The sequence below is a fragment of the Mercurialis annua genome, linkage group LG1-X (genome assembly GCF_937616625.2).
Source record: "Mercurialis annua linkage group LG1-X, ddMerAnnu1.2, whole genome shotgun sequence".
Lineage (NCBI taxonomy): Eukaryota > Viridiplantae > Streptophyta > Magnoliopsida > Malpighiales > Euphorbiaceae > Mercurialis > Mercurialis annua.
The window spans coordinates 59495882-59511635 of NC_065570.1; the positions used below are offsets into that span (position 1 = coordinate 59495882).

At 30.9% G+C, this 15754-nt stretch overlaps 2 protein-coding genes across 4 annotated transcripts; both read left to right on the forward strand.

The window, feature by feature from the left end:
• The first annotated feature begins 1210 nt into the window (after positions 1-1210).
• LOC126665978 (beta carbonic anhydrase 5, chloroplastic-like) lies at positions 1211-4420 on the forward strand. Of its 2 annotated transcripts, none has more exons than XM_050358926.2 (10): positions 1211-1414; positions 1491-1621; positions 1718-1770; positions 1851-2015; positions 2453-2496; positions 2678-2769; positions 2843-2896; positions 3013-3095; positions 3288-3390; positions 4082-4420. In XM_050358926.2, exons 1-10 carry the CDS (start codon positions 1399-1401, stop codon positions 4274-4276), a joined length of 936 nt encoding a protein of 311 aa, XP_050214883.1. In that variant the 5' UTR covers positions 1211-1398; the 3' UTR covers positions 4277-4420. The 2 variants fall into 2 exon arrangements, with proteins under 2 accessions (XP_050214883.1, XP_050214882.1); XM_050358925.2 differs by having other exon boundaries at positions 1213-1414; positions 2448-2496; positions 2656-2769.
• Positions 4421-8244: 3824 nt separating this feature from the next.
• On the forward strand, positions 8245-14044 carry LOC126665238 (AP-4 complex subunit mu). Of its 2 annotated transcripts, XM_050357968.2 has the most exons (13): positions 8245-8381; positions 8667-8761; positions 8930-9133; positions 9638-9754; positions 9864-9992; positions 10293-10422; positions 10803-10906; positions 10995-11099; positions 11391-11485; positions 12551-12638; positions 12747-12807; positions 12906-12979; positions 13797-14044. In XM_050357968.2, exons 1-13 carry the CDS (start codon positions 8324-8326, stop codon positions 13893-13895), a joined length of 1359 nt encoding a protein of 452 aa, XP_050213925.1. In that variant the 5' UTR covers positions 8245-8323; the 3' UTR covers positions 13896-14044. The 2 variants fall into 2 exon arrangements, with proteins under 2 accessions (XP_050213925.1, XP_050213926.1); XM_050357969.1 differs by lacking the exon at positions 8245-8381 and having other exon boundaries at positions 8667-8765.
• The last annotated feature ends 1710 nt before the right edge of the window (positions 14045-15754 follow it).

The following is a 15754-nucleotide window of genomic DNA, read 5'->3' on the forward strand; positions in this document are numbered from 1 at the left end:
TGTAGAAGATAAAATTCCCAAGTCCCAATTTGATAGCTCCGGTTGACCCCAACCCAATAGCCTATAGCAGCAAAGGCTTTCATGTTCTGGACAACAGCGCCGCCTCCGCCTCCGTTGCATAACAACGCCGCCTCCGCCTCCGCCTCCATTGCAAACCAGCCGCCGCCTCATGATTAAACTTTAGGGTTTGAAATTTTTAATTGGAGGTTTTAGGTTAATGGAATCTAGAATCGAAAAAATGTGGAGAGTGTTTTATAACTGAGATTATAAATTTCCATCAGATCGTATATTTATAAACCAAAAGAACAAAAATCAAAAAGAAAAAGTTCAGATCGTATATTTCAAATGGAAAATATACTGACGTACGTATGAGAATATATTTTACTGTTTGGCGGTGCCTCGCGTAATTTCCTCTCTTTTTTATTGGTATCAAGTTGAAGGCTTAAAAGTTAAGCCTAATTACTTAAAAATCAACCATCTTATAATTTTTTTTATTTATATCATAATTTAGAAAAAAATTCAATTATATCCTATTTTCGATTTTTATAATTTATTTATACCTTAATTTTTTTTTTGATAATTTAATTAATGTAAAGATGAAAATATTAAAAATAATTAAATAGAAGGATTATATCATATTTTTTTATATTTGAAAAAATACAAATGAAGGACTAATTTAAGATCTTTTTTAAAGGAAAATAGGTCAATTCAATTTATTATGATAGAGATGAAACATAAAAATTGAAAATAAGGTACAACTGAAAATTATTCTAAATTATGGTATAAATGAAAAAAAATTACCAAAATGAATGGTTTTTAAGTAATTAGGCTTAAAAGTTAAAACTGGACTATGTCAAAAAAGAAAATTAACAGTGTCAATTACTTTTTTTTTTAGAACTACACTAGATTAAATGTTAATTGTTAATGTTAAATTTTTTTTAAAATACATTTTTTCAGCCCACTGACTGACAGAGAGGTGGATCAAACCCACGCCCTTTGAATACGTATAGTGAACTGTGGCCAACCGGGCCGACAGTCACTTGCGCCCATTACATTAAATAACGAATAAAATTTAGGGAAGTTTAAGAGAATACTTAAAAAACTAAAATATTTTGTATAAATTTACCTCAAAAACTGAAAGTTTATAAGTGTACCTAAAAAAATAAATACTTGTTTTTTTACTCAAAACCATACTTTAATTTCCAAATTAATGGGATGGTTCCAATAAAGATGGAGGATAATGTTGCAATTGGATAAACTCGCCTTGTCTGCACTTACTCCACCTCTCTATCCTCCAACAAGCAAGCAATTATGTCACGCAATCAATTGAGACACTACAACAATTATTCCTATACATAATGGAATCTGAAATCAGCCTCTCCAATTTATTAATCCATCATGATCCTGCTAAACCGTAAGCACTCGGTTAATCCTTTTCTTCTCTTGTTTAATTTGAAATGTTTAGTTTAATGATGCTTATTATATTACAGGATCAAGAACTACTCCTCGTTTTCTTACAACAACACTAGCTTATGTTTCACTGAAGAACCAGTGCTGTCATGGAATATTACCCTTTTCTACTATTTCTAATTTCCCCTTAAATTTCCCTAGTTCTAGTTCAGTGAGTTATTTTCTTCCAATTTCTTAATTACCTGATTATTTGCATAAGGGTATTTTTTAATCATTAATTTAAGTACTAATCTTCTTTTTATGACAGGAGAAGCTGGTGAAAGTTAATGATAGAGAGTCAGGGTTGATCTCTTTCCCTAAGTAAGCTCTGCTTCTCGTACTCTAAACTATACTTAATAATAATAATAAGAAGAATTCATTAATTGTGTATTCGATTTTAGAAATCGTGCAGCTGTGAGATTAGATGCTTCAATTAGTTCACTCGGACATGTTCAACAATTAACAAGTGAAGAACTAGTACAGAATCAGACCAAGAGTGAGGGTGGAGTGGACTTGTTTGATGAGATGAAAAAGAGGTTTTTAAACTTCAAGAAGCACACATATTTGTAAGTTTATTTTAGGGTTACAAAATGTAGGTCTCTGAACTTCAGTTAGTTCACCAAACTATATTATAAAACGATTATCATCGTTTCATTTGTTATATTTTATTAGCTTCATTTTTACATCAATGGTTACTAATGCAATACCGGTAAAAAGTTGCTGATGTGACAATTGAAATTTGTGTGGTATCTAGGTGTTCGTTGCCACATTAACAATTTTTTGTCAGAATTGCTATAATAACTTCTCGTTGGAGATTAAAAAAAAACCTTCCGTTGATGTAAAAGTGAAAGTTCGGTTACTAAAATATAAGAAAGAACTGTTGGTAACCGTTCCGTAAAATGCCAGATTTCAATAATTGCATAAAAGTTTAACCTGTACATTACTTTCGGGATTACCATTTCTCTGTTTCATTCTTATCTATACATGATTTTGTACAGAAAAGAACCGGAGCATTTCAGAAATCTTGCCGAGGTTCAATCTCCAAAGGTGACGAGGCAAATTTGTTATATTTCTATCTTCGCAATTATAGTTTAGTGGTAGAGACGTACGTATTGATCAAGTTCAGAGTCTCGAGTTTGAAACTTTCTTTGCCATTGTAATCATAAAGGGAAAAAAAGGTGTATTTCAAACTGACAACTTGAACAGTTTATGGTGATTGCTTGTGTAGACTCTAGAGTTTGCCCATCAAATGTTCTTGGATTTGAACCTGGAGAAGCTTTTATGATTCGAAACGTCGCTAACATTGTTCCTCCAATTGAGGTATATATACACAATTTTGCTCAACTTCAATAATAATTACACGAGTCCATTAATTTCATCGGTTTTTTCACAGAATGGACCAACTGAAACAAATGCTGCTCTTGAATTTGCTGTTAATACTCTTGAAGTAAGTTTTTATGAATTTTACTTCCAGATAATTGCACTTGTATATTGTAATTATCCATCTGCTTTCCATCACTTATATACATGATTTGATCATGAAAATGTTGTGAATCCTTGTAGGTTGAAAATATATTTGTTATTGGGCATAGTAATTGTGCAGGAATTCAAGCTCTCATGAGCATGCCAGATGATAATAACTCCAGGTTTAGTTTTACTGCAAGTTTCTTCTTTCTCCGTTTATCTATGTTGCACGCAGACTAGAAACTCCGAAATTAAAAATGGCAAAATGATAATTTTTATTATAAAGTTTTGGAGTTTAAAAGGCATTTTCAAAAATTAAAACAAAACTCGATGAGTTTTCGTGCAATATAACCACTTTGCCATATGTCTTGCAGCTTTGTGGAGAAGTGGGTTGCTACAGCTAAAGTTGTGAAGCTAATAGCAAAAACTGATGCAAGAGGCCTTAGCTTTGACCAGCAATGCCAACACTGTGAGAAGGTGCGCTCTCAAACTACCTCTATGTTGCACGGAATCGAAAACAGGGCGAAACCATATTATTATAAAAATAAAATTATAAATATAAAGTTTTGGATATTTCTAGAAAGGTCTAATCACTCAAAAACCCCCCACCTTTAAACTTTTTTTCAATTCCACCCCGACGTTGAAAATTTGTCAATTTTACCCACTTTTTAATTTTCCGTTTTCAATTGTACCCCAATATTTTAATTTTTGTTAATTTTTTCACTTAAATGATGAAATCATTCAATTAATTAAGTCTAAACATGAAATTAAATTATTTTTTATTCAAAAAAGTACAAATAAGTCCTTTATTTTTAAAAACTAACTAAAAATCATAATCAAATTAACACTAATTTAAATTCTTAATTAATTTAACTAAATTTAAATAAATTTTAAAAATATACAATTAATATATGCGAGACATGGAGAATGTTTTAAACAAATTTCCAAACGCAAAAGACGTTAATTTAATTTTTCAGGGTACAATTGAAATACAAAAATGCAAAATAGGGTAAAATTGACAAATTTTCAACGTCAGGGTATGATTGAAAAGGGGCTAAAAGGTCGGGGTTTTTTAAGACATTAGACCTTCTAGAAATGGAAACGAAACACGAAACTGTAGTGTGATTGAATCTTTGGAGCTGCTGATGGTGTGAATAAATTATTTCAGGAATCTATAAACCATTCATTGCTGAACTTGCTAACATATCCATGGATTGAAGAAAGGGTGAGGAAAAACATGGTATCGATTCATGGTGGCTACTATGATTTCTCGAATTGTTCATTTGAAAAATGGACTCTTGATTTCAACAGTCTTCGACAAGGCCACAAATTATCAGTGAAAGACGTAGAATTGTGGGGTTAACTGAAATTTATTTTTATCTTTCTAATACTTAACAAACTTTACAATCTGTAATGTTAAAAAAAAACTGTATAATCTGTATAGTGCCTTAACAAGTTGTATAAATAATTGATTTCAGATAAAGAGAATGTTTATATGCATCCTAAACTAACCACTGCAAGAACTATATGTCAGTCAATTACCATATCAAAGAGTATGATAGTCAATTACCATATCAAAGAGTATGATTGAATGAATGATTTACTTTTAGGGGACGTTTGGTTCGCTATAAAAAAGGGGGAATGGGAATGGGTATGGGAATGATTTCCATTGTTTATGTTTGTTTTGTCAAATTGTACTAAGAAATGGGAATGTGATTACCCCCTCAATAGGAATCATCCATTCCCCCCTTACCCCATGGGAATGGACTTTTGGAAATGGGAATCAAAATTTTACAAAATATTTTAAATAATAAATAATAAATATATAATTATTAAAAAAACTATTTTTAAATATTTATTTTAATTTTTTTGAAAATAATTTTTTATTTTTTTAAAATAATTTTTTTAAAATAATTTTTTAAAAATAATTTTATTTTTTTATATAAAAAAATATTAAAAAATAATAAATAATTTTTTTATTAAACTTTATCCATTCCCATTCCTACACTAATTTTGAACCAAACAAAAAATGAAAACAATCATTCCCATTCCTTCTCATTCCGATTCCCATTCCGATTCTCATTCCCAGCCTTGAATTAAACGGCCCCTTAGTTTTATTAAATAATTTATGTAAGAGAGTAACCAAAATACATGTACACGGTATTAAGGACTTAAGTAGCAATTTGTCCCCTCAAATAAGCAATGGACATATGACACATAATTTAATTTTGTGGGCGAGTCAGTCATGAACTTGTTGATTACGGCCAATTAGCCCATTTTGACAATTTGCCCCCTCAACTTGTAAGCTTATTGTCCCTTCAATTGGCAATTTACCTCCTCAACTTATAGCTAATTTGTCAAAATAGGGCTAATTGCCCATAATCAACAAGTCCGTGATTAATTTGCCCACAAAATTAATTTATATGTTAAGTGCCTATTGCTTACAAATTTAGGGGGCAAATTGCTATTTAAGTCCGGTATTAAGTTCTGATTTTTTTAAACCTATATAAATTTTGATGGTCTAATTATCTAAAACTATTATACTTTTTCGATTCTTTTTGTTTATAACCTCACTTTCAAAATCTTCAATTTTAGCCCAATTTTCACTTTCAATTGTAACTATTTGTTTAAATTGGAGGGAGAAAAAATTCAAATAAACATCTCATATTGCTTTATATTTAAAACTTATTATGATAAAAATGCAAATTGAAACAATACGAAGTAATATGAACGACATATGTGAATTTTTTTCAATCTAATTTGGACAAAATTAGCTACAGTTGAAAGTGAAAATTAAAAAGCAGGTTAAAATCTAAGATTTTGAAAGGAGACAATAAACAAAAAATCGAAAAGATTGGATATTTTTGGATGATTAAGCCAAATTTAATCCAATTAAAAACTCAAAGAGTAGACCTAACACCGTTTTTTTATGTTATTGGTTAAACTTCAAAATGAAGTATGAAGTAGTAACAATTCAAAAATGAATGATTGTTATAAACGAATGAGTCATTTAAAGATCAAATGATGATGCTGCAAAGTTGTCACCCACTAGGGTCTTTTAGCTATTAAATGGACCACTCATTTACACGTACAATATACAAACAGAAACTCAATTTATAAAAATAAAAAATTAGATTAAAAATAATTGCCACTTTAACTTCTCATCATTATCAATATGGATAAGTTTTTGCATTAATAGGAATATGATAATGCTCTTTAAAAATGAAATGTTTTTACGCGTTTAAACTTTTGGTGTCTCTACCATAATTGAAATATCAAATTCTGACCAATAAAATTACTCTACCGTCAAATGTAGATCACATTGTTCCTTATGAAAAAAAAAAAACTTTATCCACTTATCATTATTGGATGAATTATAATAATTTCATCATAGTAAAATAAACTCTAACAAAATTTAACTAAAAAGAGAAAAACTAAAACATAATCCAGGAAAAGAACTCAATTTATAAAATATGCTTTAAGTTTGAAATTCTACCTTTACTTAAAAAAATAAAAATCTCATGGCTTTTGCACCTATATTTTTACGTACAAAATATATACCGAAGATATATATTAGATACCTCAAGGATATATCACTGATACAAAGTGTAAACTTTTACATATGAAATAAAAATAGAAAACTTACAAAAATTTTGATCGGATATTTTTGTAATTTTTTCTAAAAATAAATATTTGAACTCGGTTCAAGCAGGAAAGAGGATTACACCCTGTGCATTGGTCGGTTTCGGTAACCGAACTGAAAAAACCGAAAAACCAAAAATAGATGAAACCCAAAACCGAACCGACACGGAAGTTGGTTAAAACCGAATCTGAAAAAAACAAATTTTTTTGGATTGGTTCGGTTCAATTACAAACCGATTTTTTTTATTTTTTTTTATAAAAAATTAAAAAAATTATTGACTAACAATAATTATATATATATTATTAATATATATTATCTATTATAAGAAATTTATTAACTTAATATTAAGTATAATTAAACAATAAAGACTAGAAAAGTATAAATAAATATATTAATTTTATTTTTTTGGAAAAAAAAAATTATTCGGTTTTTCGGTCGGTTCGGTTTGCAAAAATCTAAAACCAAATTGAAAACCGAATATCAAATTTCTATGTTGACAAAAATCAAATCAAACCTGTTTAACCAAAAAATTGAACCAATATTAAAATTTTGGTTTAATTTGATTCAATTTTTTTGGATCAATTTGGTTTTTGCAATGCCCTACATGATCCAATGATCGGTATAGGTAGGGCTGAGCAAGAACCGAACCAGACCGAAAAACCGAACCGAACCGAACCGAACTTTGTTGTTTGGTTCGGTTTTTCGGTGAAAACGGTTTGGTTCGGTTCCTACTTTAGGTAAAGTTCGGAGTTCGGTGTTCGGTTCGGTTTCTGTGTTTTGAAAACCGAAAAACCGAAAAAACCGAATGAACCGAAGTTTAATATAAATTATATAACTTTTTTAAAAATAATATACATATATACTTATATTTATATGTTTTTTGTATTTATATCTTTATTATTATTGATATATGAATTAATAATTGTTATTTAAACATATATGAAAGTATATTAGACTCTAATTATTTAATATTTGAATTAATTTTAATAAAAAAATTAAAAAAATTAAAAAAATAATTAAATTCGGTTTTAACCGAACCAAACCGAACCGAACCGAAATATTTCGGTTTAATTCGGTTCGGTTTTTTTACTTCCAAACTAAAAGTTCGGTTCGGTTCGGTTTGAGAAATTTCCAAACCGAAAACCGAAAAAACCGAAAATTTTCCCACCGAACCGAACCGAACCGACCGATGCTCACCCCTAGGTATAGGTTATAGGAGAATTACAAATACAATCACTTTTAAATGGTAAAACAGTTCCATTTTCCTGTGCAGGGTAATGCTAAAATTTTATGAAAACTACAAGGGATTGTTAGGGTCTTTTGTCAAAAACAAAAGGGAAACTAACGGGAGAAATAAATAAAATAAAAATAAAGGACCAATACGGTTTTTGAATTTGTAATTCAGAATTAAATAACTTATTTTTAATTATTTTAATCAATTAAAGATAATATTTTTAATTGTTTGATCAATTAAAAATAATACTCTTTATTTTTAGGTCAATTAAGAATAAAATTGGGCACTTTGATTTATGAACTCGTTCATGTAGTCCCCAGTTGACCTAATTGCAGAAAATATGGTACGTAATTGATTAAAATATCTAAAAGTGAGTTATTGGATACTGAATCACAAGTCAAAGGACCAGATTGACCCTTTACTCAATAAGAAAATGTTAGACTATTGGGTTCATAACCAGAACCAGAAGCTATAATTCACATAGATATAGATTCAACCATTCAATTACAGAGAAGAAGAAAAACTCAAAAATCATGATATCTCAATTCTTCGTTCTCTCTCAACGGGGCGATAATATCGTATTCCGCGACTGTAAGTTTGTTCCCTCTCTGTATGCATATCATTTAATCTAGATTTCGCCGATCTATCAGATATGTTGCCGATTATACTTCTCTTCGTACTTTTGAGTATTGATATTAGCCGCAGCTGTTGGTAATTTGAATACCGTAGATCCAGTTGCTTGATTTATCATTCTTACCAAAATTTTAATTTATGATCTTAAATTTTCACTTACACTATCGCTATCAGTTAGGGTTTAACTGATTTTCAATTGAATTTAATTTTGATGTCACTCGTGCTTCATTAATTGCATTGCAGATCGCGGTGAAGTACCGAAAGGAAGTGCTGAGATTTTCTTTAGAAAAGTTAAGTTTTGGAAGGAAGATGGACAAGAGGAGGCGCCACCTGTCTTTGTAGGTATTATTATTCTTGTGATTATGTTTTATTTTTTGTTTCGAAGGAAAATTGTATTTAGCTTTTTAATTTCTGTGTTAGTATTTTTTTTTTTTTTGCCAAAGAATTTCTGTGTTAGTAAGTATGCTAATGTGTTTTCCTTTTCTGTATTTTGTTATATGAATTAGAATGTCGATGGTGTGAACTACTTTCACGTAAAGGTTGTTGGATTGCTATTTGTTGCAACTACTAGAGTTAATATGTCACCTTCTCTGGTGTTGGAACTCTTACAAAGGATTGCTCGCGTGATCAAAGATTACCTTGGGATCCTCAATGAAGATTCGCTGCGGAAAAACTTTGTGCTTGTTTATGAATTGCTTGATGAAGTGATTGTAAGTTTTGATGTCACGCTTTCTGAAGTGAAGCTTTCCTGCTCTCTCTGTTTGGTTTGATGTTTCTGTAATTTGTCATGTTTGATATTCTGTTTGATGAAATTTGAATCTAACTCAGATTTACTCTTCATTGTTTCTATTAAATTCTGAAGTCAATCATCCAATTTTCATTTGACAATATTTGGTCTATTCTTGTAGTTGCAACTTGCATAGCACCTTCTTTTTTTCTTAAACTGTTAGGCGGCGTTAATTTCCTCTTATTAAATTCAGCTTGTTCCGAAAATTCAGACAATTTTATGAGAGGATTTTCATTTTTTTCTAGCATCATGACGTACCTCGTGTCTACTTTTTTAACTGTCTTATATGAATTCGTCACTCAATTGCTTATTGCTAGTCTCAGAAGTAGAGATGTTCTCCCACTGAATTTTGAGATAATACTTAGCTGAAGCATTACTATTGTGGAGGTCTTACATTGACTTACAATTCTACTGCTACCTGTTCCAGGATTTTGGCTATGCACAAACAACATCCACTGAAATGTTGAAATCCTATGTGTTTAACGAGCCAATTGTAGTTGATGGTGGGCGTTTGCAACCTCTGAATGCTGCTGCCATTTTTATGGTATGTTATTACGTACTTAGATTGTGAGATACTCAGACGTACCTTATATTGATTGTTGTCGGAACGGAACCTATCTTCCATTTGATGGTTAAAATTTTGACAAATGCAGCAAGGAACCAAAAGGATGCCAGGTACAGCTGTAACAAAATCTGTTGTGGCAAATGAGCCTGGAGGTAGAAAGAGGGAGGAAATATTTGTGGATATAATCGAGAAAATCAGTGTCACATTCAGCTCCAGTGTATGTACTTGCTTATTTATTTGAGAATTATTAGGCTGACGTCTTCTCGTAAAAATTATTCTATTGCGTTTGTCCGTCAATTTAGCCTTTTCTAGCAAAAATCTGAAGTCTAAACTAAATTATTAGCTCACTTGCTAGTACATGCGGTCTGATTTCGGGTTTAATGTCATTTCATTATAGAATTTCTTATCATTTGTTGTTATCAATGGAACTCACTGGCAATCTTTGCTAGATAAACTTTCATTGTCGCATTTTACTGCGTGTAGCTTTTCTTTGATCAATGGGATGTCTTACAAACAGGGTTATATACTGACATCTGAAATTGACGGCACCATCCAAATGAAGAGCTATCTTACTGGAAATCCAGAAATTAGGTTAGCCCTGAATGAGGACTTGGGCATAGGAAGAGGTAGTGGGAGATCAGTGCATGGTACGCTTCTGGGTCACTGGCTTTAGACTACTTGTGATGCTTGAAGTATTAAAATTTTATAGTTGTGATGCTTGTGCTAGATCATATTTGGGCAAACATGAAAAGTAAAATTGACGATTTCAGGCTTTCAAAACCACAATAGTCTTATGTTTCACAACTTCTGTTTTGATAAATGGAAACATCATCTTAGTACAATTTTCAATTTATATAAAACATTATTATGGTGGAATTTTGGTCAGTTTTTTTATTCTTGTCCTCTCTAATTTTATGTGCCAAGTTATCTTTATGGTTGGAACCACACTTATTAGTGCAAACGTTTGAAGTGTTACATTTCTTTTTTAAATGTCCCCCTTTTCAGTCTTTTCTGCTTACTGTAACAGATTATAGGAGTTCATCTGGATCAGGAGCAGTAATTCTTGATGATTGTAATTTCCATGAATCTGTACGTCTTGATAGTTTTGATCTGGATAGGACTTTGACTCTGGTGAGTGAAATTATTAAGCCTGAAATATGTGTTTTAGATTCACTGCAAGTCTCTTGTTTCTTAGCTAGGCACTTGTTATGCTTGTCAGGTACCTCCAGATGGTGAATTTCCTGTCATGAACTACCGTATGACCCAGGAATTTAAACCTCCTTTCCGCATTAATACGTTGATAGAGGAAGCAGGAACCCTTAAGGTGAGCATTGTGTTCCTTTCTGGAGTTATGCTGGATAATCAATATAACTGAGCAGATATAGCACTGATTATTAGAATCTTTGTCCTGGAAAGAGATATGATGCTTGCATTGTATTTTGTGTGTGATAGTTCTGCTGTACTTAGTATATGATTATGAACAATAAGAAAATTATTTTAGACATTGGATATAACATTTGGTCTAAGAAACAGATAGAAGTTTTTCATTTATTTCTTTTGTTGTTTATGTCTCTCTTATAACCATGCTTTATCCCATGTTTTCCGGTGCTTATAGGCGGAGGTGATTCTTAAAATATTTGCTGAATTTCCCTCAAACATTACTGCAAACACAATTATTGTTCAAATGCCATTGCCAAAATATACTATCAGGTATGTGCTGCATACTCTTCGTTGGTGGGGTAATTATATTATGAGCATATCTTGGACCAACTAAATTCAAGTTTCACAAAATTAAATTATATCCATTTCTTTATTCTGCACATTGTGTTCAATCTTCAATCAAATAAGAAATGTAAAAAGAGAACTGTCTGCCTGAAGTATGATGCCATTTCACTACTCTAAAAAAGTGATTATGTGTTTATTAGGAACTCTCTTGCATGCGAATGGTTGGGGTTGGTAATTAACTTGATATAATTTGTGAAGGGACATCAGATACTTGTTTGTTATTTATGTAACTTTAGAACACGACTAGGTTTCAATGTTGAAAGATTGCTTGACTATACAACATCCTTTGTAGCAAGTCTTTAGACTTTGTAAAGATGGATAAGAGGTGGATTATCTGCATTTAGAATGTTATTAAAGATGGATCAATGTTAGCATTTATAGAGGTTTCTCTTCTTTTCTAATTACTAGATTTACTTTGGGCTAGTGTTGTGACATGCTAATGTTTCATTTAATCATAATAGTAATTGTGGGAAGATGAAAACAAATAAATTATATAATAATATGTATATTTTTAATTTCTTTTCCTAATAGATAAATGATCATAGAACCTTAATTTAATTAAGTAGATAGTTGAAAATTAAAAAACACAATTAAATAAATGTGTATGTCTCCTCCCCCCTCCCCATATTTAATAATAAGTAAATGTCGTAAGTTGTCTAGTTTTTTTATTAATAAGTAAATTACTATAAAATTTTAATTATATAAAATAGATAGTTAGAAATTAGAAAGGACAAAAATAAGTGATGTTTATGGCTCTCTATTAAATAGTAAATGACTATGAAATTTTAATTTAATTAAGTAGATAGTTGAAAATTAAAAATGACAATTAAATAAATGTGTTTGTCCTCCCATCCTTACTTTTATATAAAGTATAGATATAGATATTAGGATTACCAACTGATAGATGATGCTGATTTGTTCAGAATATTGTACCTAATTCTCATAGCATTTTATTATTTTCTAGTTTAACACCCGATATTCTTTCCTCAGAGCTACTTTCGAGTTGGAACCTGGAGTTATTGGGCAAACAGCAGATTTCAAAGAAGCAAATAAGAGGCTTGAATGGGGATTAAAGAAGGTAAGAATTTCTAAATATGCATTACTTATATTTTCATAAAGTTCTCTCAAGTACAGCGACTATGCACTTGTTAAACAAAATTTAACTAGTACCTACGACGCGCAACAGATTGTTGGTGGATCTGAACATACATTACGTGCAAAGCTGACTTTTTCTCAAGAGATGCATGGTATGCGATTACCAACCAACTGTAGTGTGGCTATTCTTCAATTTGTGATGTTTTTTAAATATCATTGCATTTGACTAAATTTATGTCGCTTGGTGCAGGGAATATCACAAAAGAAGCTGGACCAGTTAGCATGACATTCACAATACCGATGCACAATGTTTCTCGGCTTCAGGTAAGCCATCAACTTTGGCTGAATTGCTGCTATAGTTTAGATGTGTAGGGTCGTCAAATTATACAGAGAAAATTATGCAAGTCTCAAATTTTATGTGTTTAGAGATATAATGCCGTACTATGCCACTCGATTACAATTTTCATAGAACTACTAGTGCTTCGCCCCCCCTTCCACTTGTCTTGTTTCTTTACATCTACATTTGCCCTTTAATCATTCAGACTAGAGCCGGTATCTCTATTCGCCCCCATTCTCCCACCTTTCCGCATTAATATTTGCATTTAGAAATCATAATGATGGAGTCTTCTAATGTAGTTGCAGTTTGTTGCAAAATCATTGTGGTTCATTTACCCCAAAAAATTGAGAACTCCCTCCGTCCTAAATTAATAGGCAATATATAAACTTTTTGGTTTGAAATACGCGGTCATTTGTTACTTAAGTGATTACATATCATATATGCCCTTATTAATTATTAGTTTAATTTCTCATTATTTAATATTGCACAAGGCAAGATTACTTCTTAATTAAATAAGAGTACTGGTATTTTTTTTATAAATTAACTACTTTTATCTAGATAAATTCAATTTCTTAATATGTATAATTGTCCTAAACTGCCTATTAATTTGACGGAGGGAGTAGTAGATAAGAATAGATGTATAAAAGAAAGGAGTGGCTGTTTCCTTTTGTAGTGTCAAGGTTGGGTTGTTATTTGGTAGGATGCTGTATTGCTTGCCATGGGAACATATAGCTTGGTTTTGTGTTTGTCTTAGAGCTCCTTTGTGTGCCTTATAAGACACCCAATGCTTTTATATGGATGCAGGTGAAATACCTGCAAATTGCAAAGAAGTCCAATACCTATAATCCGTATCGATGGGTGAGATATGTGACTCAGGCCAATTCTTATGTTGCTCGATTATAGGTGAAAGCCCGTGACCATGTTGTTCAACCAGTTTCTGTAATATCTTCATTTATGTTTTATTTAATGTGTTATACTTTATTCTCCTTGAGGTACATCTTTCGATATACAGCTGTGTTTTTGGGAATTTAATGGCATTTGTTGAATTTTAATCCCCTGAAGAACCTTTTTAGTATATCTACACTACTAAGCTTTGGTTATTGAAATGTGAATTTCATGCAGCAACTTTTAGCCTTTACATAGACAATCCTTGATTAATAATATATCGATAATGTGCCATTTAAAAGAAATGTCCCTGATGAAATTTGAAATCAGTATTACCTGATATATAAATAGAATTCAATAATAGGTTGGAACTTGATAAATTTCATATTGATGTGTTCAAATGCGATAGAATTGGAGTCTCAAATAGTGGGAATTCGGGCTGGTAAGACCTGAACTTGTTGAGAAAGTTGTTTAGCTCATGGCATTAGTTGTTTAATGCATAGTTGTAATTCAATTCCATGATAGTCATGTTGAGACCAAGTTTGTACACTCGGTTGCTTCTACTTTCTTCTAGATAGACATTCTTCTTTTTGCATATTAACAATATGCAATGAATTGTCACTTTGTGTGATTCATATCTATGTGTCATTGACATGGACACACATCAATTTCTTTTCTGAAACTGTCCTACTTGAATCAATATATAGCAATTATGAATCCAGTTCCTTCTTTTTTTTTTAGTATAATCTTTCCGAGTCACTGCCTTTGGATTAAGTTATCGATCTCTGCACGCATGCAAATGCAATCGATTTCTTTTTGTTGTTTTCTTATAAGATTGCTGTTGAAAAGACCGAGCATTAGCAAAGCAACCAAGTATATAGACACACACATTCACTCGGTTCAGCAATCTTTGAACCGTGAACCAATAGTCACATAGAATTAGTGTTTATAATACTAGTTTAAAAAAGTCGATAAGAAAATGAAAAATGAAAAAAAAATCATTTTCTTATATACATAAAAATCTATTACTTTTTCTAGTAAACTTAATCAGCAAAGCTTCATTTTATTCTTTGAACTTAGCACAAAAGATCAATAAAGATAAAATTCTCATGGTTTTGATAGAAAAAGCATCATTAGCTTGATATATTAATTTGTTATATTCATTTAATTTCAAATTATCCAAAAACATTTCTCCATTTCAGCTCCAATGTGTATAAAATATTTTGGCTTAAGGTCTGAAAAACTACCGACCTTTCAAATTTTTTTCATTTGCACCCTCACCTTATAATTTCTTCAATAGCACTCTATTTCGTATTTTTGGCTTTCTATAGCACCCCGACCTTGTAAAACAGTCACTTTTAACCTATTTTGTATTTTTGACTTTCAATAGCACCATAAATCATCAAATTAAACTCATTTATCGAGGACTTATTTGAATTGTTTTTAAGTTAATGGACTTGTTTAAAAGTGTCCAAGTAGAAAAAAAGTATGATTTCACCTTGAAATTTAGTTTTTTTTGAAAATTTTCATCCTTATAGTAATCAAATCATCTAATTTTTTTTAATTTAGAATGTTATTGAAAGCCAAAAATACAAAATAGGGTGCTATTGAAAAAATTATTAGGTGAGGGTGCTATTGAAATTTTTTTGAAAGGTTGGTAGTTTTTCAGACCTTAAGCCAAATCTTTTTCCTACACTTTATTTAAGAGGGTAAAACAAGTTAAAATGTTGTATTCATGTTGTTTATTTTCAAAGCCATAAACTTGGCCTTAATTTTTTTTTTTGCCAAATTTATGGGGCATAATGAATTTTTTGTTGAACTTATTTGAGTGACACTAGACACAATGGACAAGACAAGCATCTCAAAGATTGATTTGT

What these genes read in the sequence shown, in the direction of transcription:
- LOC126665978 (XM_050358925.2), top strand. An exon ending in GGGTTGATCTCTTTCCCTAA is followed by an intron (nt 1,771 to 1,850) that starts GTAAGCTCTGCT and finishes ATTCGATTTTAG; the next exon opens with AAATCGTGCAGCTGTGAGAT. An exon ending in TTCAAGAAGCACACATATTT is followed by an intron (nt 2,016 to 2,447) that starts GTAAGTTTATTT and finishes GATTTTGTACAG; the next exon opens with AAAAGAACCGGAGCATTTCA.
- LOC126665238 (XM_050357968.2), top strand. Translation starts at nt 8,324, where the DNA reads ATGATATCTCAATTCTTCGTTCTCTCTCAACGGGGCGATAATATCGTA. An exon ending in AGGAGGCGCCACCTGTCTTT is followed by an intron (nt 8,762 to 8,929) that starts GTAGGTATTATT and finishes TATATGAATTAG; the next exon opens with AATGTCGATGGTGTGAACTA. An exon ending in ATGCTGCTGCCATTTTTATG is followed by an intron (nt 9,755 to 9,863) that starts GTATGTTATTAC and finishes TGACAAATGCAG; the next exon opens with CAAGGAACCAAAAGGATGCC.